The following is a 27672-nucleotide window of genomic DNA, read 5'->3' as shown; positions in this document are numbered from 1 at the left end:
CAAGCTTCTTGAAGAATTCACCACAGTTCTTCTATCTATTTAGTCTGTCTCAATTGCTTCTGTCTCTTTATGTAATCTCAGACTGACTCGATGTTCAGTGGGGGGCTCTGTGGGGGCGTGACATCTGTTGCAGGGCTCCCTGTTCTTCTATTTGCAAAAGTAATGTTTGTGAGTCTAACATTTATATTTCCTATTGACACACTAAAGCTGAAGATATAAATAACCATCTGAAGACAAATGCTTCTGTGAAACATCTTATGTGCCTAAAACATTTGCACAGTACTCTCTCTCTCTCTCTCTCTCTCTCTCTCTCTCTCTCTCTCTCTCTCTCTCTCATATATATATATATATATATATATATATATATTGCAATAATGAAAGTTTTCCCCAAAGTTTCATAGGAAAGTGACATATTTCATACAAAATATTGACCTATTCACTTAGTTCTGTATCTCCAATACAGTAAGTGACAAATGTTCTGATGTGTCCTCCTGAGGACAGGAAAAAAAAAAAAATCTATCTGTGTCATATATGGTCTTGGAGCAGTTCATAAAAAACAAATGTCCTTTAAAGAGGACAAAAAAGAAAGTCTGGGTCCCTTGAGGACAAAAAAGCAGTGCAATTTATGAAAAAGCACTTTATTTACTGTGCACTTGAACTCAAACCACTAGAAAAACTACGGTCTGATATACAGTACGTCAATTGATCATGTTTAGTGCCTAACAAGTCTGCTGTCAGAGAATGGGTAACATAAAGCAGTTCTGCGAAAACCTATTTGATATGCTTGAACTGACATATGTCAATTTCCAGACTCCTTTGTGAACTTCACAGTCTATTGCTTTCCGGAAGGTACAAGAGTGCGAATTATATAAGCACAAAAAAAGTTTATTTGAGGACAAAACACTCTTGTGTGCACGCTCGCACACACACACACACACACACACACACACACACACAACTGATGGCAGATAAAGTATAAATAAATAAATATATATATATATATTTCTAGCACAGCACATAACAGTGTATTAAAGTCTGAGAGCTCTAGCTGTGAGGTTGAAGCTAATTTTGCTCAGAGTGGACGATCCATCTAGACAGAGATTTGCAGGCAGCTCTGACAATATGAAACCTGACAAAGCTGTGTATAAACATGGCACAAATGAACACAACACTCAGCCCTTTCTGAAAATGACAAATAAATCTGATATGGCAATTTCCAATTCAGGGGCTGCCGCATGCAGCTGGAGTTTCATAACCTTTCATAACGTTCCTTTCATGTTGCACAAGATAAACCAGCGAAAGAAGTATTAATATTATACTTTCATTTGTTTATTTATTTCACCAGGCACTTCCTGTTAGCTTTTATCTATCTTAAAACATGTTGGACGAGAAAAGATGATGGCCGTATTAATCTGCGTAACTGACTTGTGAAAGAATAAATGGAAATTGTTTACTCGCTAACAAATTCGCAGACCACTTTGTGGATAGAGAGAGTGCAAAGTTTTAGGGGCTGTTCAGACCAAACACATTTTGCGTAAAAAAACCTAGAATGCAACGAATGACAGATTTTTAACTTGACACGGCATTTAAAAAAAACGCAACGCTCCTGCACGAGAGGTTGAAAACTAGCTAGATGCAGCGCAACGGGCAAATACGCCCGATCCATCAAACGCATATTTACATTGAACTTATAGTAAGATGACATCATCATAGCTTGTAATGTAAAATAATGAGATCTTTATAATGACAGAGAAGGCTGCATATATGAAAATAGACAGAAATATTAGATCACACTTAAAATGACTGTATATATCATAATTTTCAAAGCTCAGATTTTTTTTTTCATCTTTTTATAGTGGGCATGAATGTAATGTAATGGTGATTGAGAGATATACCCCCAAAGCCTGATGTATCATATTGGATACATGTCATTTCAACTGGCTTTTTTAAAATAAAATAATATACAAAATTTTAACCAAGCACAAGTTGCTTATATTCGGTAAATACTCATTTTAATATATCAGTAACAATATAATCATTACTGTTACTTTTAGTTTGTTCAAATCAGCTGTCGTTTATCCCAACATAAGAGTCACTTTCGCACGGCATTTTAAATGGATCAATATAAACATTGAAACCAATTTTTCCACAAATAACCACTAGATGGTGTCATAAACATGTGAAACTTACATACCATATGTTTTTTTGGCTTTTCAGCTTGAAAACAGATTGAGACAGGAGCCATCAAACATTGTATATCATATTTGATACATACAGCGTTATAAGGTTAATGTGAAGTTTTAAGAGGTATTCAGAATGAATTCATTTTGCGTTAAAAAACCTAAACGGAGTGCAACAAGAATTTGAAAACCAGCAAGATACGGCACAACAGTCAAAGACGTAGCGTATGTACTCATAGCGTACGCGAGCTGCCCCGCTAACAATTTTATGCTCTAAGAACAATTTCCTAACCTTCCCTATAGGTTGTTAAAACGTTATTTGAAAGTTCTGGGAATGTTCAAAACGTTCAGTTTTTTTTTTTTTTTTTATGTTTTAAGAACATTTGTTCTTGGTTGTAGGAACGTTCTTGTAATGTTTGACCATAAAAAAAAAACGTAACAAAAAAAGCCCTGGAATTTTTTTTACAATTTAGTAATGTTTAAAGAACGTTCCAGTAACGTTTTATTAACGACAGAAAATGTTGAAAGAACGTTCTATTAACGTTACTGCAAGAACGTTTGTTCATAACTTTGAGAGAACTTTTTAGAGAACTTGGATAGCAGAGAAGGTTCCATGTTAGCGAGAAAAGCTGATAAGTGAGACTGGGAACGTTTAGAGATGTAAATTATTTGTCATCAATAACAGTACACAATAGCAGTACATGTGTAACTGACATACATAATCTCAAGAGTAATATGTGGATAGGTATTTTCCAGTCTCCAGTGGCGTTATTTATAGGTCTGCACTTGTTTGCTCTCTAACAAATAACTGTAGATATGCAAGCAAATCCAATTGCAGATGACATTGTGGATTTAGCTGTGGTCTCCAAATATGGGTATACTATACGCGCTTACACACATTTACCTATAGGCAGATATTTTATACAGAAATATACAGCTCTTTGATTCCATACTTTTCCAAAGCCTGTGGCAGATAAGCATTTGACCACACTATCCCTTCATGTTGTTCTTCGATTTCGGCATGATCAAGCACTCTTAATGGCCTTGAGCCAGGTAAAGTGAATTGAGTTACACGGACTGCATTTGCAGTGCATGATGCATACTAAATGAGACTCAGTACACAGCTGAAGACAATGGGAGAATCGACTAGCTGTGTATTGAAAAGATGCGAGGGAAAAAATGGTTTGTGTGGACCACAATGCGAATTGTGCAAATTGTTCTATATATATTTACGCCACAGCGGGATTTAGCATTGTCAGTCTTTCTGCCAAAGTATACATGACACAATGCGTAATCGAATATTTGAAGGAAGGATGACAGCTGAGGAAGTGTCATCAACGCTGTTATGTTAATACCACATATTGTTGGACCTGTGCGGTTGGTAAAATTAATACATTTCTTTTGGTTTTTGATTGGAAGTTTGATTATAGGGATATTTTTGTTTACTTTTGCACAGTAAACAATTGTGGTTCTGTTTTATCTGATATATGGTCATTTATGAACATACAGTATATGTAAAATAATAGTTCATATATTTGGGCACATATATCCACCATGATTTAGGAAAATACAGCCAATGTTACACATATGAAACCAGCCATTTTTGTAGTATTTTGAAATACAGTATATGTTATGTAACGGGAGTCAGCTGGTACGTGATAGCTGTGCGATATGTGTAAACCTCACTCCCCTGGCCTCAAGAGGTGCACTAGCGACTGACGCTAGGGTCTGTAGCCTTTAGCCTCCTTGTTAGCACCCGCCTCCCATGCTGGCTGATGCCGGTTCGAATCCCGCTCGAAGCGGGTTGAGCAGGACCGGTTACATTACATATACAGTATGAACAAGTATGTGAGTAAAATCAGTGAAAACCATACATAAACATATGTATTATATTTGTGTTTTACATATATTGTTGTCAGGGTCAGAAATAAAGAGGGGCTTGGTGCAAAAATGCCAACAAAACTACGGGGGCAAAAAATGCCTCTTAATGCATTCGTCTGTTTTTATTTGTTACATCTTTATTTAGATCTTAATAGTATAGTCTTATTTATATAAAGTATAGCATAAAATATGGGTTGCTGTTTATTTATTTCTAAAGGCGTGGTCACATTTACCTTTCTGTGGGTGAAGAAGGCGTGGGTGGATGTTGAAAAAATAAAACGAATTGCCAAGTAGCATCTTTTTAAAGCTGCACTTTATACTATGGGAGAGTAGAAGTAGAGAGAAGAAGAAGCTCACCTGTTAAATAATATCCATTGTGAATATTGATAAATATACAGTCAAGCAGATTCTCATTGAGATGACTGTATTTTTGCTCTCAGAATTTCGGTGTGCAAAGGTAAATGTGGCTGCGTCTCTAGGGTAAGAGTTAAGAAAATTCTCAGTCTTAAGAATTTGTATTAATGAATTGATCAAATTGACGTACAGTATTTGAGATAAACGGAGACAGTTTATGTTTTAAATGGTTAGAAAATAATATTCCCACTTAAAAGTAAAAATGCTCCTGAAAATCAAATCAAGGGGGCAAATATTGCCCCTTAATGTAAAAGTTCATTTCTGACACTGATTTCCATATATCAGATTTCTAAATGGGACAATGCGATGGGTCCCGAAGCAAAACCAGTTGAAAACCACTGATCTAACAGACACAGTGACAGAGTTCATCCATCTGGAATGAGCTACGAATCCTGACACCCACCGGGACATCTGGTTCATGGTCGTACTAAAGGCACGGGCGAGGAACCATATTATGTACCTTCCCTTGCGAAACATGTGGCGACTCCTTGCCGTGCAGACGTTCAGATAAGCGGACCTGACAAGAAGGCTAATTCACCCTTGGGCAGCAGATGGGCTGTAATTTGGACGGATGTGTGCAGATGTCTCGATGCGCCCAAATGGATTCATCACATCGCTAATGGAGGGGTTGTTTGTTTGTAGCTATTTAGGCAGTAATTTGTTTTCATTCCATCCTTATCATGCCAAAAATTGATCTAATAACAATGGTAGGGGGTTCAAGGAAGGTTTGGATGATGACACAATGTCATGAAACCTATCCGATCGTCTAGCCAACATGCTAGTAGGGCTGCATGGTATATGGGTGCTACGTTCCCACCGCAGTGCTCAAGACTTAAAATACCGGCAAATCCCTAACCGTAGTATAAACAATAAAGAAAGTGATGCTGTCCTTAACAAACAGCACTAATTAAAGAGCAAGGGATTTGCTTGATGACCTGTGCAAGATACAGAAATTATTTTCTTCTGGAAAAATGCACCGGATGAGCAAACAAGAAAAAAAAAAGACTTCTGCTTAGTGGATTGCGATTACGTCGCTTTGATGTGCCCTAGCAGATGAGAGAAATAAAAAGAGATATACTGAGAGAGAGAGAGAGAGCACTGAGTCATAAAACTTTCAGTGATGGCAACAGAACAGCAATCCAATGGATTTTCTACATGGGAATGGCCGTGGATATCTGGTAAAGTTGGTCTATTTAAAGCATGCGTGCTCCACTAGGACAGCGGTGCTGATGTCCCGAGCATCTCTCAACTCACCCATACTCCAGTAGAGAGGCTGCATGTCACTCATTCAGGCCCAAATTGTGTGCACTCTCTGACTAAACAAAAGCTTTCACCTGATCGAGGATAGAGTCAGTGGAGGACGCCGGATGAAATATTAATCAGCTTTTATATTATTTTAGTTTTGTTTTTTTGCATCCTTCTGCATTTGAACTCATGAAAAAGGTTTAAAATAATGATGACGAACTATTAAAAGATACAACAGCAGCATTTGGAAGTAAACATAAAAGTGTTGGGCAAAATTCCGAAATTAAGAATTCTCTCCCTTTCAGTTCCTGAAATGTAGAATACAGTGTGTCTCAACCGACAGATTTCTCTAAACTAATGCTGCATTCATGTCATTTTGAAATTATTGTAATTGCAAAATGGCAACACTGTAATTCTACTCGGAGCTGTTCATCACTCATAACGCCAAAATGGCTTTGTTGTCGATTACTGCAAAATATTCATCAAACATTAATTCATTAATTCACCTCTAATTAACAATGTAATATCAATAAGTACTATATGTAAACTACCTTCAACAGTTTAGGCTGCTGCCATATTGGTTGCATGCCGCAACTTTCATAAAATTCCGAGTTTATAACCTGTAATTACAGGTTCTATGAAGACTTAAATGCTTTTGACAATTCGGAATCTCATAATTATTTATTAATTTAATATCTTTGGACTTAGGTTAGGGATTTTGGATAAAACCCTAGTAACATTGTCTACATCTGACGTGAGCAGCATGATGTGACAAACGCACAATGCTCCATTTTAATCAATGATGCTGTCTACACTGGATGCGACCGGCACATTGCACTGTGTCATGTCGACAGTTTAAAGACTTTATTTTTTTTTTTTTTTTTACACTTGTCACTTCTACACGTCCAGTGTTGATAGCCACAATTTGCTGCAATGTGGCACAGCATCGATTGCGTATAGCAGACAGGGTGTAAGCTTTAAGTATAGAACAATATGTTGGCTTTTTTAAGGTTACCTGAACACTCCCCCCATTTACCATTGGTCAAGCAAACAGATAGTCCTGCCCCAAACTCAAGCAATTGGTTGAGCCAATGTTGCTGCTCAAACAAGTAGAATGTTTACACTTTTCAGGGCAATCAACCCTCGAATGGCTTACTTTTTACTTACTTTTTTTTAATTTGTATTATTTTATCCCCTTTTCTCCCCAATTTGGAATGCCCAATTCCCACTACTTAGTAGGTCCTCGTGGTGGCACAGTTACTCACCTCAATCCGGGTGGCGGAGGGCAAGTCTCCGTTGCCTCCGCTTCTGAGACCGTCAATCCGCGCATCTTATCACGTGACTCGTTGTGCATGACCCCGTGGAGACTCACAGCATGTGGAGGCTCATGCTACTCTCCACGATCCACGCACAACTTACCACATGCCCTATTGAGAGCGAGAACCACTAATCACGACCACGAGGAGGTTACCCCATGTGACTCTACCCTCCCTAGCAACCGGGCCAATTTGGTTGCTTAGGAGACCTGGCTGGAGTCACTCAGCACACCCTGGATTCGAACTCACGACTCCAGGGGTGGTAGTCAGTGTCAATACTCGCTGAGATACCCAGGACCCCTTCGAATGACTTACTTATAGTTGACCCTGCATTTTAAGCTGGGATTCAAGAAAGAATAAAAAAAATATTAATAATTACATTTGAAAATAACTGATAATCTTCCTTATATGATCTACTGTATGCATTAGATGTTTTACCTATGAGAATGAGGATGCAGACCAGCAGTGCGATAAGAGCGCCGGGACTGAGCGTCGCGGACATGGCGTAAGCCGTGGCGTTGCAGGACTGGATAGCTCCGTCCGTGTCACAGCTGCACACGTGTATGGTGAGTGTTCCCGTGCTGCTGAGGGCGGGAGGGCCGCTGTCCACCACCAGGATGGGTAACAGGTAAACGTTTTGCTCCTGACGGTTAAATCCAGAACGCTGCGTCCTGATGCCCGCGGTGTTGTCTACAGGGTCAATGAGAGAAGAAAAAATTGATATTTAAGACTAGTGTTTGCAAATACTGTATAGAATATACAGTGGGGTCCAAAATTCTGAGACCATATTAAAATCTGGGATTCACAATCTAATTTAAACGTGGGAATAAACAACATTTTATTATTTAGAACATTTTTAACAAAGACTATTTCGACATAAAATGAACAAGAAATATTTAAGAATCTATATTTTTGCTAGGTCACTGTATTTTGACATTAACCATGTTAACTCCTTTGAACAAATGGTTCGATTTCCTGGCTGGAATTGCATGGATCATCAGGTTTGGTTTATTAAGAAGAAATTCTATTTTGCATGAAGAAAATGAAGAATGCACAAAAATAAATAAATAAATAACACTCAAAAAAGCCTTTAACAAATGTTTTTATTTGTAATATATTTTAACAAAATCAAAAGAATAAAGCCTAAAATATCTAATGTTTTATAATTTCATTTTGTTAAACATTACTTAATACAATTTAATGTAAATTATGTTATGAAATAGAAATGCGTAATTATTTTGTGTATTTTATTACCATTAAAATTACCATTATTAAATTAATCAAATTGATCAGATAATTACATGAGATTCAGTGCAAATACTATCATGATGTTTACAATTGCACTTTACAAATTCACTTTATAATTGAAACAATATAGCATTATATTTATTAATATAAATACATTATACTGCTCACACACACACACACACACACACACATATATATATATATGAAGACTGTATTAAGATCATAATAATTAAATTAATTACATTTGATTAAATGGTTCAGTTAAAGTCAATTAAACAAATACGATCAAATTGGATGTTTACAACTGTACTTTAAAACTTAAACAATATAGCATTTATTTCGCATTACATCACTGAAAATTAGATTTTTCTGAATTACAGTAGTCTACTGATTAGCTGCATTATTTGCATCACAAAGAGCTTCAAAATAGGCTTCATTTTCTTTATGCAAAATATAATTTGTTATTTCTTTCGTTTGATTTTGAGGTGAAATGTGACCCGGATGTGTTCTTGAGAGGTTTTGTGAGATTCATTCATATATAAATTGAGCCTGTTTCAAGTTGTTAGCAAAAACAACGCAACTCTAAAGTTCTCGAGAAATTTCCTATTGCTTCTACAGACTGGTGTTGAAACTGCAGATATATGAATGCGACTAACATTGACAAACAGAGAAAAACAATGAAAAACTACAGCAACAACTCAACTAATGCACATGGATACAGGCACACCAGCGAACCATCATACAGGACATACATCACTGTCATGTGTGCCGTGAGAGCTTGACTTCCTGATGAATACTGCTCGCGTTACGAGAGCCGTTCACAGAGACGAGGAGTGTTTTTGCTGAGTAAAAGCACTATGACATTGTGGCTTGACTGTACGTGTAAATCTTCTTTCAAAGGCAATCTCCTTCTCATAAATACAGTACACACCGTCATGCAAGGCAACAAATCTTTTTCCCCTTCCAAGGTTTAAAAATATCTGGAATGGAGTCATTACCATAACCAAACAACACCTTATTTCCTAAAAAACAGCAAAGTAAATTCAGCATGTACTGTAGATTTATAGAGGATTTAGAAATGTATTTGAACACTTTACAATAAGGTTCTACATGTTAACATTAGTAAATGTATTAAATATCATAAAATAGCAATGAATAATAATCTTTAAATTAATTAATTGTATTATGTTTAACAAACAAACAAATAAATAAATGTAAAAAAAAAATCTTTGCATGAAGACAATGAACAGTTATATTATATTAATTGATATTGCATGATAAGTGTGATTTTTTTTTATTTTATTTCATTTATTTATCTAATGCAATTCAAACATTTTTAAGTGTGGCTTAAGTTTCCACATGGAAACATGTTGTAATGTTTCTCCCTAACAGTAGTGGAAAAGTCAAATAGTTTTGAATGCAGAAAAAGTACCACCAATGCCAAAAACATCCCCAAACAAACAGAATAACAATGAACAATGCCCTGTGCTTGTGCGATATGTTCGGTTGCAACTAAAATCCAGCCAACAGGCAACGAGGGAGCGCATGGACAAGGAAAACGTTTGTGGCATAAGAGAGAAAAACAAATCAGATGCTAGTCTGTGAAAACAACCTTGTGCTATTGACAGACTCCAGACGTGCTGTCCAACATGAAAGCCAAACGATGTTTTGTTTGGAGTCGTCAATCAAATTCCCATCGTGCCAAACAGCTTTCGCTCTCGAGAAACTCTGAAAATGGCATTCAAAGTGCAAAGTATGAGACAAATTTTATATTAGCGTAAAAAAGGAAAGCTGCATCAATGGCAAAGAATAGTTTAAGTCTGCGCATCCTAAAAAGTTGCCCATACTAAAAAAATGTGTCCGTCCTCATGTGTCAGTTCACAGAGAGAGAAGGTGACGCAATGCTGCGCTGTTGAATGGAAAGAGTGACAGATTCAATCTGACAGGTGACAAATGTGTTCATGAAAACAGAAGTATGGGAGGACACAAAGTGTGTTCTTCAGAATGGGGAATAACAGGAGATACATGTGTAGGTGTCTTTTTAGCAGAGTTTATACAGGTTTGGAACGACTCAAGAGTGAGTAAATAATAACAGAACTTTCATTTCTGGATGAACGGGTATACCTTTAAGGGTAAACATTGTCATAAAATAAAAATTGTTCACCCATGAATTTAATTGCAGCCATAATTTACACAACCCCGTATGAATATCTTTCTTCTATGGAGCATAAAAAGACAAACTTTAATAATAATCCGTCTTTATTTTCAAGCTTCAAAAGTATAATAAAAGTGCAACTCATACACCATATTTCAAGTCCTCTGAAGACATACGATAGGTTTTGGTGAGAAAAAATAAAATAATAATTGTATTCATTTTTAGTGAAAATATTGAAGGTTTCATTAAAACTGACTTAGAAACTTTTTCCAGGCCTTCATAGAATATTTTCAGTTCTTAAAATGCATTTTTATTTTATTTGATTGATTTTACTGTTCTATCCTTGTCCCAGACTGAGACTTTCAATATTTAACTGTGAAAATCCATTATAAAAATACAAAATATTACATGTTTAAAATGATGATAATCTATGAGCATAAATTATGAGACATAGACAATTTCAAAATTCATTGTGTGAAAATGATTTCCATCATTTTTTTTTTAACATTACGACTGTCCCACAGTTGTGGAGTTATTTCCATCACAACCAGTGTAGCCTCTAATAATAATGTAGCCTTTATTTTGTCAGAAGTTAGTGTACTTGTTAACCAAGTGGACAGAAGTGTCAGTGAAGAGCATGCTGAAGATAAGATCAAGAAAAATCAAGGGAAATATAACTTTTTTTATTGGGCGTCATTTCCAATCAAGCTGTTATTTAGCCAAATTATGCAAAATATGTGAAAAGTTTGTTTAATTGTGTGTATTTAGGATGCATAAAATATTAGCTATGAAATTAGCCTTAGCAAGACAAACGAGACGGACATTTTATTTGAAAAACGTTAAAAAATGTCCACTTTTTGTTCACTTCAGAATCTCAGCAGATGGAGTCAGTCATGCCGGTATTTTCACTTTCTGTATCATGCATCTTTCACAAACAGCTCTTTGCATTCTACTGTATGTAGTAAGCATGCATATAGGGATGCAGGGCATGTGTGTGTGTGTGTGTGTGTGTGTGTGTGTGTGTGTGTGCAGTGTCTATATCAGACAGTGTCGTGTGCTCAAGCGTGCATGTGTGTGTTTGTGTGGCCCTCGGTCGCCCTCACATGCTCTGTTGACATTTTGCTGGCTCTCTCAGTTGACATTTCCATCCTGTCACATCAGTCTTGATTTAGTCATGCGTCACATTCACTTACACATATCTCTAAAGGGCCACGACTAACACCATGCCGTTCAGCTCGAAACAACCAAAAATAAGACCCAGAAAAGCAAAATGGAAATAAAGTTTATACAACAGAGAGATATCTTTGCAAAAACCATCTGATTATTTGGAGGTCTATTTAATCCCCTGTGATATTCAGTCACTTTTTTGACAAATGCAATTTACACTCCTGTGTTGACATATTCATGATTGAAACAGCAAGTTGGGGCAGGACATACTAAAGGGTTTTACATTACAGCCTTTAGTTTACATTACAGCCCAGCAAATAGAGAAGTATTCAGTTTTTTCCATCTGGATTAAAAATAAATATCATTCATAAGAAAGTTGTAAGCCAGGAACCAAACCAGCTAGTTCAGAAGTGACTCACAACATTACAGACTTTGATTTGAAGCAACAAGTTATCTTGAAAATCAGACAAAAAGACAAAGGTACAAGACTGTACATCTTCGTCTTTAATGATGGAATGAACTATAATCCCATGAAGCATTGCGAATGACATAATCGATTTAAAAATAATGGAAAAATATAAATCAATTGATTGATAGCTGTTTAAGTAGGGCTGTCAATGGATTAAAATGTTTAATCAAATTAATTATATGGCATGCCTATTCATTAATCACATATATAAAAATTTGCAGAGAAAGCCCCTCAAAGAACAGTAATTAAATAATGATTAAATTATTACATTTAAATTATTATAAAAAATATATATATATATCTATATATATATATATATATATATATATATATATATATATATATATATATATATATATATATATAATTCAGAATATTAAAATGCAATACATTAGCAAATAACAAAACAAAAAAGCATTAAAAAAGACAAAACAAAAAGTGCCTTTGAAGGCAATATATTGTTTATTTCCATATTATTGAACATAAGCCAATCATTGGCCAACAATGCACAGCAATCCATTTTGCAATTGAATCCGTCAATCAAGTTTTAGATTTACTATAAGGGCTTGTCTAGGGACGTGTCAATGTACACATGCATCAGATGGACGCTTTTGGAGTGTCTCACTTTGGTTGCGTTGCATCATAAACACAGCATTTTTAGGTTGCTGTGTCAAGTTAAACATAGTTTGAAATGTTTGAAGGACAAGAACGTGTTCTCATCTTGTGCTGTCTGCTGTCGGTAAGTGTGATTTGTTCTCTGTACAGCTGTGCATTGCTGATACAGCTGGAGTTTCGCTTACTGCCCCCTACTGAAAACAGTGGGTACTTCAAGTTTGAATAGCACCATTAGTAGGAATATTCCTTATTACTGCACATTATGTTCTGCTCAGGGGTGTATATATATATATATATATATATATATATATATATATATATATATATATATATATATATATATATATAAATATTTTCGTCTAAAGAAATGCCCTCTCGAATGAGAGTGTCCCGAGTTCAACTTGCTACTGACTGGCAACAGAGTGCAACAGTCTGGTTCTGGAAGTAAAAATCGCATTCATTTTCTCTATAGACAAATAGATTTTTAACGTTAACTTATAAACCTGTAAAGACAGACATATCGTGAGTTTTGAGGCTGTATATGCAGTCCATGTTATTTCAACTGAATTTTTTAGAAATTGTGTTTAATAGTGGAACAAAGTGCACCAAAAGAGCTCTGCAGCGACCATACACTCCCATGGCACACTGTGAATACTGTGTGTTATATATTTGCATATATCTGAATGTTTGCCATAAATGTAAAATTAGGGCTGTCAATTTAACGCATAAATTCAGTGTGATTAATTACATAAAAAATTACGCGTTAAAACGTTTACACAATTAATCATGTCCCCTGACCATAATCAAGATTTTTAGTCTGTAAAAATAATTTTAATATATAATACAAAAATAATATAATAAGTAAAAATAATACGTTTATTTTGTCAGCTTTTAGGAGTACACTAGCATGCAGATTAAGCTTGAGAACAGAGTAAATAGTGCTTTTAATGCTAAAACTGTACATTGAAATTTACCAAGATTAATAAATGTTGTAAACTGTTAACTAGTGTATACAACTTTATTGTAAAGTGTTTCTGAATTCACTGCAAAAAAATAATTTGCATGAATATGAATTAGAGAGGAAATTTAAACACATTCTCCCTTCCTCGCACAAACAACAGATGCTACAACAGAAGGTGATGTTGTAAAAAAGTGACAAAGCAGCCTATACCTCTCGAGAGAGGTTGTGAAAAATTACATTTATCTAGTCTGATGTTCAGTAAAAGGTGTTTTCTACTTATTCTGGTCTTCCAAAAGAGCACATAAACTTGGATCATAGTTTTACAACACTACGGGAAAAAACACATGATTGTCCATCATACAAGAAACTCAGCGTTCACTTGAGGAATTTCAGTTTTAAAAGATGGTGTAAAACCACTTTTTAGCAGCTCTCCCTGCTTGGATGATTTGTTTTAACTTCCTTTCTAACAGCGAATAAGACTCGACAAACTGCCTGATGTATATCTTGCTTTCTCGAACTGTCCAACAAGAGAGGATTAAAGGAAAGACTTCTTTACTCTTATTGATTTCTCCTTTGCAGACACACACACATACACACACACACACACACCCCTGAGCTCAGGCTATTATGACAATCTTGGGTCAAAGGTGAGATGTCTTTTGACAAGCCAACTGAGACCAGGGAAAAGTCTTGTTCTAGTACTTATAAATGTACCAAAGATCTTTGCTTAAACCAGAGATTGCACAACAAATAACCATTTATTTTGTAAATATCGTCATTTTTGACGAACTGGTTTGTACATTTTCATCATCCATGTTTTATTGTCACTGTTTTAATTTCCCCCAAAAAGTAGATACAAGTATGCCATTTCATTTCTGTACATAGATTTTATCTTCATATACTCAAAAATATCATTTCAGGTAATTAAAATGGATAATTCACAGCCTTGAGGCTCCGATATGCTCACAACGAAGTTCTTCTTGCTACAATTTTTCTTTTTACAACAAATACTGTAAATAAAAAATAATAACCTAAAAGCATAATCAACTGACAAACGTGCGTTGAAACTGATAAGTTCTATTTAAAAATTCAGTCATGCAAACTTCTCCATTCGTGTTCCACAGAAGAAAAAAGTAATAGTTCAGAATGAATCAAGGGTGAGTAAATGATGATGACATTTTACATTTCTCACCTTTGATGTCCCAAAGTGTAAAATGCCGATTGTTGGAGGCTTCGGATGCCAGCGTGAAAAAGAATCGATGTCCAGACTGCGGCTCATCCCGGTCGACAACGCTGATGGTGTGAATGAGCTGTGGACAAAAATGGAAGAATGAAAATATGAATCAAAATATGCTTTTTTTCTGGTCACAAATTGTATCAAAATTGAAGATTTCTTTTTTATTGAATGTTATAGTCTAGAAATAGTTGCAAATATGTCAATTTATGCATATACTTTTGAGCTTGTATGGCGCTCTGGGCAAAACCCGGGGGGGGGGGGGGGTTTGGGTGCTGGGGGTTTGGGTCTGTGCCACCCCCCCAAGATGCCACCGCCCCCCCACCACAAGATGCCATGTCGCCATGCCTAAATACGCCACTGGACAGCAAGATGCTAACAATTAAAGATAATGCTCATTAAAAATAAGCAAGTCAGAAAAGGGTTCACATTTTCCTGTTAATTTCTATCGCATTTGGCATTTCATACCATCTTAAGTATTCTATAAACAAATGAACCATCATTGTGATTGGATCAGTCAATGTGAACCCACTTTGAACATTCTACATAAATCTATTCACCCCAATTAAAATGAGGGGGCTTGAGCCCCTGCAACAAAGGGGCTTTTCACCCAAAGCAGAATCCTTTCTTGTATTGAGCAGTTATTGAAAAACATTTGATTTAAATCACCTTGAACAAAACTGAAACTAGCTATGATTTCATCCAAGCTGCGAATTTGTTTCATTCCAAAAATCTGAATATCGCAAAAACAGTCTGCGAATAAAGCCAAGTTTCCATTCCATGTGTTCAAAAGAACAAAATCATCACATATGGGGAAATTGTAGCCACTGTGACTCTCTTAATAATAAAATACTCTCGTTTTAGAGCATGCAGAGAAAACACGGTAAAGAGCTTTGTCTCATGTCTGAGAGCAACAGTGCGCCACACAGTTCTGGGAGCACTGTGTGTGTGTGTTCCTTCTTTATGGACACCATAAGTGTCAATAAACCTGCTCTTTCGCACTTATTTTTCTCTGCAAACTCTATTCAGGCTTTGAATTTTTAGGTCACTGTTATTTCAGGATGACCAGAGCAACATTTTTCAGATGCGATGATGGGCCCGCTAGTTAGTCCATTTATGAATTAATTATTCAGTCACATCACTTTTTTGATGTGCATCGTATATTTCTAATAAATCTAATAGGAGTATATTTGGTAAATGTGTTTGCATCATAGTTTATGTGCATTTCTTCTTATCGAATAAAACATTTATCCACCTCAAGCGAGCGTATGAGTTTTTGATGTGCATTTTGTAGATTTTATTCGCATCTTGCCGTTTCCATCCAGAGATTTTAATGCGATATCCCAAAATGCGCATAAAAATATGTGGATGGAAACCCAGCTACTGATAAATATGTATTTTATCTAAAAAATGAATGTGATAATTTCAAGGATTCTCATTAGCTACATAAATTTGCAACATTTTAAAAGTTAGACATTGCATGTGATGATCTCATGGATCAGCAAAGTGCAAAGTGACACACGGGTATTTAGGAAAGTGCTGTGGGAGTTTTTTGTTGCTATTTAGAGTTTTGGGTGAAAATAAAATCAAAAGTGCATAGATGTAAGCAGAAGGATGCCTGTTCGATCCCCACAGCCACCACCATGGTATCCTTGAGCAAGGCACTTAACTCCAGGTTGCTCCGGAGGGATTGTCCCTGTAATAAGTGCACTGTAAGTCGCTTTGGATAAAAGCGTCTGTCAAATGCATAAATGTAAATCCTTAATCTTAAAGTTTCTGTCATTTGTGCATCCTAATGTTGTACCAACCTGCATGACTTTCTTTCATCCATAGAACACAAAAGGAAGGCAAAATGCCAGCCGAAGTCCGTACAATGAAAGTGAATGGTGACTTCTGTGTTCCTCGGAAGAAAGAAAGTCCAACAGGTTTGGAAAAACAGGAGGGTTTTGTGTGAATTAAGTATTAAACTTTGGTGTACTGTAACTGGTCCTGCACCATTTGTGCTATCACCATTTTCTTCAAAAAGTATAAAAATAATTTTATTTCTCTGATTATCCTTATTTGAAGTTGTAGTCATGGTAGTATGTTGCTCCATTGCACATTAATGCCACTGCACTGAGCTCGCCGGTTCTAGCCGCTTTGATGAATCACAACTTCTCCAATAAATCAAAACCGTAAGGTGGAGAAGTTGTTGTCGTGAAGAAAGTGTGGGTGTATTTGAGAGGGGCATTTTCTGAAATCGGGCCCAGTTGCCATCTTTTAGCGAGACAACAGATGGAATGTGTTCAGAGGGGCGGGAGGAACAGAGAAACCCGTGTACGAGAGAGACAGAGAGTTGGCGGCACTTCAGACAATCCCGCTAGAATTCCCAACGTTCTCTCGCTGCTCATTTCTCATTACACGGTCATCAAAAGGCTCACACGCCGTTTATGTCAATTTTTAGTGGGGGTGGGGGGGGGGGGGGTGTTTAATAGGAAATCCAAAATGGCAATTAGAGGAGAGAGGAAGAAAACTGAATTAATATCATTTGCAAAGTGTTTCACGCACACCCTGAAGTACGAATAAAGTCATGTCTCGTACTAAGACACGGATTGGAAAATGAAAAGGAGGCACACACTCACAAACGCAATGTGAAAGCAAGGACAAATGTTTCTAAAGCATGACTCAAAGGAGACCCCACACTAACAGTGCTGTTTCACTTCAAAATGATTAAAGCTGGAGTTTCAGGAAGAGGCAAAGTACTCGTCTTTAAGCGTCAATCCTGGAGGATGCAGTCGGTTTGACGGGGTCTGCTTACTCTCCCCGGAGGCAAAATCTACATTTTTAATATGTCTATTAATGCAAAAAATATTTATGAAAAGAGGGGATGAGGGTTTCAAAAATGATTTGACAGTATGACAGATGCTTATTAGTCAAACTGGTCTCATAGTGAAAACGTGACTCTAGATACATTTTTTCAAAATATGTTATTCATGCCTCCAGGTACAATTCCCTACAGCTTCTCAGTAAAATGGACACTAGAGGTGCTACAACAACTGTGTTTTATTCACTTTCACTCAAATCATGACTTTAATGGCTGATTATGACTTTATATATACTCATTTTTCTCTCTATTACTCAGACTCTGCTATATTATGATATCAACACACTTTTACTCAAACGCATCTTTCGAAAAACAATACATTTTCATGCTTGTATTACATACTCAACTAAATATACACTTATTCCAGTATGACTAACTTGCACAGTAGCTCACCTGAGCAGGAACCTCTAATCACGACCACGAGGAGGTTACCCCATGTGACTCTACCCTCCCTAGCAACTGGGCCAATTTGGTTGCTTAGGAGACCTGGTTGGAGTCACTCAGCACACTCTGGATTTCAACTCGTGACTCCAGGTGGGGTAGTCAGTGTCAATACAGGCTGAGCTACACAGGCCCTACAGGGAGGTATGTTTTAAATATATATATATATTTTTTAAAATCTAAAATTCACCTTAAAACCTTGTCTGAATACAACACCATCTTACTTGCTTTTGGCGCCCCCAGCTGGACATTTCACTGGAAAACTGCAGCCAAACGTGTTATACAGCACGTAAATTTTGAATCGCAAAAATGTTGTCATGTTCACGTAAATTTCATGAGACCAGGCTGTAATTAGTGGTGCTTATTAGTTCACAGATTCGTGTGTAAATTGTAGCTCGCATGATTCGCCGACTGATACAGTTGGATACAGTGGATGAGAAGAAACACCTGTACTAGAACGCAAGAGTACAGGTGACCTGCAGTGATTTAATAGGAGTCAGTGTGAACAGAGCTAAAAAACTGAATGCCTCTGAGTGTCTGTCACACTAAAGTGGAAACATATTCCAGCACAGAAAGAGACCTTTGTGCAAACATGCATTCATTAAAGGGATAGTTCACCCAAAAATGAAAATTCTCTGATCATTTACTCACCCTCATGCCATACCAGATATGTATGACTTTCTTTCTTCTGCAGAACACAAATGATTATATTTAGAAGAATATCTCAGCTCTGTAGCTCCTCACAATGCAAGTGAATAGTGGCCAAAATTTTGACATTCCAAAAAGCACATAAAGGCAGCATAAAAGTAATCTATACAACTCCGATTGATAAATCCATGTCTTCAGAAGTGATATGATAGGTATGGGTGAGAAACTGTCAATATTTTAGTCCTTTTTACTTGAAATTCTTCTTCCTTCGCAGTAGGGGGTGATATGCATGAAGAATCTGAATCAACAAAAATACAAGAAGAAGAATGTAAAAGTGATCTTTTTCTCATACACACCTATCAGATCGCTTCTGAAGCTATAGATTTAACCACTGACGACTTATGGATTACTTCTATAAGATTCAAAATTCTGGCACCCATTCACTTGCACTGTATATACCAAATGAGCTGAGAAATTCTTCTAAAAATCTTCATTTCAGTTCAGCAGATGAAGGAAAGCCACATATGGGATGGCATAAGGGTGAGTAAATGATGAGAAAATTTTCATTTTTGGGTGAACTATTCCTTTAAGTGGACTTAAGTTAAGGCATAGTTAAAGGTGAAGTATGTAATTTCTGTGCTACTAGTGGCAACAAATGAAATTACAAAAATAAAGTATGTTTTCAAACAACTTTTGGCAACACCCCTCAGACTCATCACGCCCTTTCACACTCTCTGAATCCCGGTGAACAAATAGGCAATACTAAATAAAAGGTGATAAAGGTTTAACGTTGTAATAAACACTATAAAATAAACACACCGGACAGAAAGCGTTGCAGAGGAATCGGCTTGTCCGATAGCATCGCTGGATTGAACGGCAGCTGATGTGTGGGGGATCTAGCACAAGAGGAAGGATAGTTCTTGGTAACTAGTAAGCGTAACAACACATATTCCGAGTATCTTACGAATTTATCTGAAGCTCGACAGTAATGAGCTTACTCATGTGGCAATACCTGAGTGTAGTTTACCTGCCGAGAAGCAGCACGGCATGAATCGAACCCCAAAAATTCCCTCAAAGTCCTCCACCTTGTACATGTCCACTCTGGTTTTACTCTGTTCTCTGTTTCTTTGTCTTTAGCAAGTCTTTGAATATTGGTAAAGCTAATTTTCGTTTCCTCTGAAACATGTCTGCCATGGACGTTCATATTCTCCCAGTTGAACAGTTTACTACAAGTAGCCACGCCCCAAACTCACACTATAGTTTTAGATAGAAAGGGATGGGTGGAGCTGAGCGGGCCACTCAAAATATAAAAATCAATGTTTTGATAGTGTCTAGGAGGGTCAGTGTTTACACTTTTGGGGGAGGTAAACCCATGAATGGCTTCCTTATAGTTGTCAATGAACAATAAACTGGGATATTAGAATGTATTTTGTCATCAAAAAAAGTTACACACTTCACCTCTAAGGTACAGTTAAGGAAAAGGAGCATTGTGTGAAGCCTTTACAAACCCTACATAAGTGGATGGCAACTCGGGTACGTTTTTAAGAATAAAAAAAATACCATTAATGTATAATTAAAGTCCACATGACTCGTACGCTGTATTCCAAGTGTTCCAAGTAGGTATAGCTGCAGGCCAGAGACCTCCAAATGGGGCGGAATCTCCAAAAGAGGGTTTTTGGAGCAACACCTACACCTATACCCTTCTCAAGTGGTCTGAAGTCATATGATAGGTTTGCGTCAGGTACAGACCCAAATTTAGGTAGTTATTTACTGAAAATATTCCCCTTCACCATAGCTCCTAAATCTCATTCACACTTCTGCATTTTCAAAAATGTAACAATGCAATTGGTCACGTAACACATAGGAACCAGTTGCGTTTGGCATCGTCTGGCATGACACGTCTTCACACGGCATATTTTGAAATAAGCAAACGCAAATGAGATTTTAGAGCTAGAGCTTTACGTTATTTACAGGTGAGAGTGACAAAGAAACATGAATGCGGAAAAGTGCTAATGTTTATTCATATAAATGTTGCATTATTTTTTTACATTTTTATTCATCTTAATACATTTTTAAGTTTGTATATCTCACTTTTTTCTATTGTTATTTTTTGTTCTTAAATAAATTTAAAATGAACTTTTATGTATCGTGTTTTTAGTAAATATGTAAAAAAAAAAAAAAAAAAAAACCTACATTTTGTATATGTATGTATGTATGTATATAAAGCACTTTAACCATTGTGTACGATCATTTAGAGTCAGAACTATACATTTTAAAATATTTGTTTTACTGTTTTGAGTCCATTTTGTTACATAATGTGAAACTGTTGTTGCACTGATGCAAGACTTTTCCGTTTGTTATGAATAATCTTGTCTTCTAGTTAGGGTTAGGGTTACATCAAGTTCAAGAATAAAAGTGAAAATAATCAAATGTGATGAAGTAATTTTCATTTGTAAAGTATTTAATTCATATAATTATACATAAAAATAGGGATTACCACATGGTTATTGAATACATAAACCATTTTGTTTCACTGAACTTTCAGCATAAACAGCTCCATCATAATATACCTTCATCGAACATAAAATTACTCATATTGTGAGTAACATAAGATTTTGAACACAGAACTGTGGATAATACAAACGCTTGTCTAACTAGAGTAAAATGCGAAGTGGCGAGACTACAAGACCTCAACACATAATTCCCAGCAATGGATGTATTTACAGCTGATAATGCTTATAGTTGATTACATCCATAACAACAGTAAACTAAATGCTAAACAATTCTGCACACTTCACATAACCTGCATTATTTGCAGTGCTCCACTTCTGTCGGCGACTGATAATGCATATGTTCGAGCGAGAGTGGCCTGCATTTAAGTTCCTTTAATCAAAGTGCCGGTACTCCATTGACTTGTGCCACATTGTCTGGGGTACAGAAAATTGCATAAAGACTGTTGCACAAGCTAGAAATCTTCCGCCTCAGGACAAAATAGAGGGCCGAGACATGAGATGATACATTTTTGCTTAAAGCCAACATGAAATCTAAATTGACCTCATTTACTTTATACACTTTCCTGGTGTTATTGTGCATGATTCATTCATGCACGCGATTCAAAAGAAAACAAATGTACATATTTGGAATCTTCTATCAAAATGTAATAACTTGCTCAGTCTCTGAAACGACTCCTATAGTCTCATGACAAGTCGTAATCATTTGTACGGGATGGCAATATCGTAAGATACGACTTTTCTCACATAAAAAGGAACAACTTTTAGACCTATCAACAAATTAAATTAATCAACAAACATAATTTTAAATCGATACAATACAGCCATTAAATTTGAGTTAGCCAACATAGTGGTAAATTGCACAAAATTCCAAAATAGTAAAATATCATATGACTTTTCATGATCGAAAAGGTCCAACTTTAAACCAACCAATCAGCAAACAGAATTTCAAATCGATACAGTACAGGCAATATATTTTAGCAAGACAACATCGTCGAGATTTAAACAAGATGGCATAATCGTAGGAAATCGTACAACTTTTCTTATGATTTTTAGATCAATCAATCAACAAACAGGCTTTCAAACTTAGACAAAGCAGGCATCAAATATTAACTAGCCAACATAGTTGTAAATCATACGAGATGGCGAAATCATAAAATATCTGACAACTTGTTCTAAAATGTACGACTTTTAGACCAACCAATCAACTTAATAGCTTACAAGGTCATAATTTGTACGAGATGGTGAAAATATATAAGCTATTATTTGATATTATTTTTTTTGTATAAAAAGCTACGACTTTTAGACCAACCAATCAGAATTTCAACCAATCAACAAATAGAATTTCAAATTTATACAATACAGGCATCAAAGTTTAGCTAGCCAACATAGTCGTAATTTGTTCAAGATGGCAAAACCTTCTTAACATACTGTACAACTTTTCTTGAACAAAAAGGTAGGACTTTTGGACCATCAACAAACAAAGTTTCAAATCAAAACACTACAGGCATTTAATTTTAGCTAGCCAACATAGTCGTAATTTGTAGGAAATGGCAAAATCGTAAGATATCGTACATCTTTTATTGTACTAAATGGTGTGACTTTAAGAACAGCCAATCAAAAAACAGAATTTCAAATTGATACAATAGAGTCTTTAAATTTGATTTAGTTTACATAGTCATAATTCGTACGAGATGGTGAAAATATATAAGATATTATTTGACATTCCTTGCAAATAAAGATATGGCTTTAGCAACCCTACCAACCAATCAGAATTTCACCCAATCAACAAACAGAATTTCAAATCAGGTATTGCATTTTAGCTAGCCAACATAGTCTTAATTTGTATGAGATGATGAAATCATAAGGTATCGTACGTAATTTCTTTTTCAAAATGTACGACTTTTCAGACCAACCAATCAACAAACTGAATTTTAAATCGATACAATACAGGCATCAAATTTGATTTAGCCTACAAAGTCGTAATTTGTACGAAATGGCAAAAATATTAGATATCATATGACTTTTCTCATATAAAAAGATATGACTTGTAGACCAACCAATCAACCAACCAATCAACAAATAGAATTCCAAATCGATACAATATAGCCACTGCATTTTAGCTAGCCAACATAGTCAGAATTCGTACAACATAGTCAGAATTCGTACAAGGCGATGACATTTTAAGATATCGTACAAATTCACTTGTTCGTAAAGGTACGACTTTTAGACCAACAAACAAAATTTCAAATCAGTACAATACAGCCATTGCATTTTAGCTAGCCAACATAGTCGGAATTTGTACAAGGTGACGAAATTGTATGATATCGTACAACTTCTCTTGTTCGTAAAGGTACGACTTTTAGACCAACAAACAGAATTCCAAATCGATACAATATAGCCATTGCATTTTAGCTAGCCAACATAGTTAGAATTCGTATCAGGTGATGAAATTGTAAAATATCATACAACTTCTCTTGTTCGTAAAGGTACGACATTTAGACCAACAAACAGAATTGCAAATCGATACAATACAGCCATTGCATTTTAGCTAGCCAACATAGTCAGAATTCATACAAGGCGATGACATTTTAAGATATCGTACAACTTCGCTTGTTCGTAAAGGTACGACTTTTAGACCAACAAACAAAATTTAAAATCGATACAATACAGGCATCAAATTTGATTTAGCCTACAAAGTCGTAATGTGTACGAAATGGCAAAAATATTAGATATCACATGACTTTTCTCATATAAAAAGGTATGACTTGTAGACCAACCAATCAACCAACCAATCAACAAATAGAATTCCAAATTGATACAATATAGCCATTGCATTTTAGCTAGCCAACTTAGTTGGAATTCGTACAAGGTGACGAAATTGTAAGATATCGTACAACTTATCTTGTTCGTAAAGGTACGACTTTCACCAAAATAAGATTTCATACAGCTTTTCTCATTTGAAACAGAATTTCAAATTGTACTATTATAACGACATGAGACCAGGTTGGTGAAACAGTAATAGTGATGCTTGCCTTGGTACAGTAAGTTCAACCATCAAAATAATTCGATGCACTAAAAACAGTTTCTCAAGAAACTGTTATAACTGTAATGCCAAGGACGAAAACAATAACAGATTTTGAGGGCAAAACTAATGCCTGAGGATGTTGTTTTGGGGGGAAGGACTTTTGTGGGAGACGGATAGAGATAAAGAGAGAACGCGAGAGAGATTGTGAGAGAAAACCAACATGTGGGAGTTTATTGAGTTGCAAACAGCTCCCTCAAGCAAAATCATCTAATTAGATTTCCATCCAGCAGCCCCCTCATGACCCTTTAAGCTGCTGGAGTCTTGAAAAGTGAGAAGTGAAGCGGCTCCCAAACGTCTTCAACGTTCTCCAGAGCTTTCCAGGACCAAAGGTCTACTCCAAGAGTCTGCTTCCATCACACGGAGGAGTAGGATGTTGACCTCCAAGATGGAACAGGAAGAGTTGAGGGGAAAAAAGTTTTAGTAAACTTAAATTTGCGTGAAAAGTGTACATTTATACTTTCTAGATCTTCACTTGAACTAACCATGAAGAAACTAAGCAAACCGAGACAGTGATCAAAACATTTCAGTGAATCGGTTCGTTTAGATGTAAGTGAACTGGGTAAAACAAACGATTCACCAATCCACTCATAAGTAGCGTTGGGAATTCAAATGAATTTTACTGAATCAGTTTGTGCAAACAGTTCATGTAAATAAATCTGTTCAAATAAAGGATTCTCCGATTCACTCGAGCCCATGCGTAGAATCACTTTGTCTTTTCTGATGCAAACTATTTAGATAATTACAGATGTTTATCACTATGTTTTCATATTAGTTAATATGAAATGTTTTATTTAGTATAATATAATATGTTCAATTCCATATGTTCTATTAAGTATGAATTTACTTGTTAAATTTAAAGTTGTCACCCATTTTGTCTGCTATCATACAGTGAGACGTAAATGAGGGATCGTGACTACGTTCACTATATGGCCAAGTCATCTAATGAGTATTTGTATGTATTCTTTCGTAAATTTGTTTTAGGACATGTACATTTGCTAAATAAATGTACAAAGCAGACGTATTCACAGCAACTGAAGTATAATCATTTTATCCATGAACAATTTTAAAGACAAATGTTTACAAATCATTATCGAATGCAAGAGTATTGATTCATGGAATAAATCAGTTCATTTTATTGCATTTATAATCAACGAAATTAGAAGCTCAGAGGTCCTTAGAGGACAAAAATGTCTGCGTCAAAAAAATTCCATAATAATATTATATATTAATATTATTTTCCACTTTCAATGAGTTAATTTTTTTAACCAACATCAGTTCCGATCATAACTACCAAATATTCATTAATTTTCAGGATTTTAACCCTTTCAATGCCAGTTTGTTTACATAATGCCACTGTTGTTTTTTACACACACACACACACACACACACACACATGTTGGTGCAGCTATCATTATGAGGACTCTCCATCGACATAATGATTTTTGTACTGTACAAACTATAGATTCTATCCCCTAACTCTAACCCTACCCCTAAACCTAACCCTCACAAAACACTTTCTGCATTTTTACATTTTCAATAAAACATCATTTAGTAAGTTTTTTAAGCAATTTGAGTTATGGGGACACTAGAAATGTCCACATAAATTACATTTATAGCAAAATACCCTTGTAATTACCAGTTTGTAACCTAACAAAAAGTCCTGGTAAACCACTTAAACCTGCCCACACACACGCACACACACACACACACACACACACACACACACACACACACATACACATTTCTCAGTACACACATACAAAACATACTCTGACATCCATACCAACTCACCCACACAATTTTAGCTGCATCATTTATTCAGTTGTCCTGCAGTGCTCTATAATACAGCAAACAGAAAATAGGGGAAAAGCATGTATTTGCTCCATAGGCTAAACATGAGAAAAATGGTGCCATCTGGTGGAAAATATTAAAAATGTAAATTTTGAAGCCAGGATCCGGAATGAAAGTATAATATCATAGAATTCATGATTTTACGCTTTAATGGCACTGGGATCAAATATTGCAGTTTTAATGGGTTTCAATGGGGACATTTTTGTCCTGAAGGTCCTGAGTGTAACTATTTTGTGTACACAGTGTATTATAGATGTATTACAGGAACTGAGGTTGAAATATCAAAATCCCCCAAAAATACGTACCTTTGGCAAAATTTATGCCGTTGGCATTAACACAGCCAAAATGATCAATTAAAAAAAAAAAAAAAAAAAAAAAAAAAATTAAAAAGACAAAAATGTCCCGAAGGTTGCACAAGGGTTAAAAAAAAAAGACCATAAAATGCAAAACATAAGCATTACAGTATGAAACAATCATAAAAGTTTTCAGCTATTAACAACTTAAACTCTCTACCTCACACAAAGCTTTTGTGTGACATCAGAGGGCACTTTGAATGTAACACATTATCAACTGGACCACTTCTGTACTGTTTAGAATTTAGCCTGTTACTTATTTATATTGTTAGGAAATGGTTAGGGTTAGGTTTAGGGGTAGGTGCAGGTGCAGGATTAGCAGCTCAATATACTGTATATATATAAAATAATATATTGTAACTAAAATGATTGTCACTGTACACTGTACTTTATTGTTGAAAATATATTGTTTAGGGGTAGGGGCAGGGTTAAGAGATCTAAAATATCTATACAATAGTAAAAAGGTAACTATACAAATGTATTTATAATATAAAGGATTTGTAAATATGTTATGCTTCTACAGCTATAAATGTGTAAAAATGTCCAGAATCAAAACATCCATATTTTATGTTTCAGCATTTGTCTAAACCGACAAAACCATACGTGTAAATGTTACATGCGATTAGCTACGAATAATAATGAGATCAGGCTGCATATGGAAAAGAGCAGCACGAACATTCTGCCTTACATCTCCTTTTGTGCTCCACGGGAGAAAGAAAGTCATCTGAGTTTGGAGGGTGAGTAAATGATGACTGAATTTTCATTTTGAGTGAACTATTCCTTCAATTCTGTTGGAGTGAATTCAACACTGGTTGATTTGATTGTACAGTAATCTACTGTATATGTGTATCTGTCACTATAGGAGTGTGAGCCAATACATCTATACTGCCATTATGTGTGTGTGTTTGAGGCTGTGACTGCTCCACACCCCCCAAACATTAGTCATGTAGCCAGGACTGTCCTGAGGAGAACTAAGCCCTTGTCATCCGTCACTGAAAGCCGCTTGGCGTCTCTTGATGTCTTTTGCGGAAAT

At 35.8% G+C, this 27672-nt stretch overlaps 1 protein-coding gene across 1 annotated transcript in view; it reads right to left on the bottom strand.

Annotated features, from left to right (window-relative positions):
• Nucleotides 1-27672, bottom strand: part of LOC127449554 (cadherin-22-like) — a 126043-nt gene that overhangs the window by 8151 nt on the left and 90220 nt on the right. Inside the window, exons 9-10 of the mRNA XM_051713060.1 lie at nucleotides 14844-14961; nucleotides 7475-7726 (exon numbers count right to left, since the gene is read on the bottom strand). Of these exons, the coding sequence (XP_051569020.1) occupies nucleotides 7475-7726; nucleotides 14844-14961 (370 nt within the window). The remainder of the gene's footprint in view (nucleotides 1-7474; nucleotides 7727-14843; nucleotides 14962-27672) is intronic.

The sequence above is a fragment of the Myxocyprinus asiaticus genome, chromosome 12, assembly GCF_019703515.2.
Source record: "Myxocyprinus asiaticus isolate MX2 ecotype Aquarium Trade chromosome 12, UBuf_Myxa_2, whole genome shotgun sequence".
Lineage (NCBI taxonomy): Eukaryota > Metazoa > Chordata > Actinopteri > Cypriniformes > Catostomidae > Myxocyprinus > Myxocyprinus asiaticus.
Note: the sequence above shows the minus strand (reverse complement) of the source record. Positions and strands in the feature narration are given on the sequence as shown.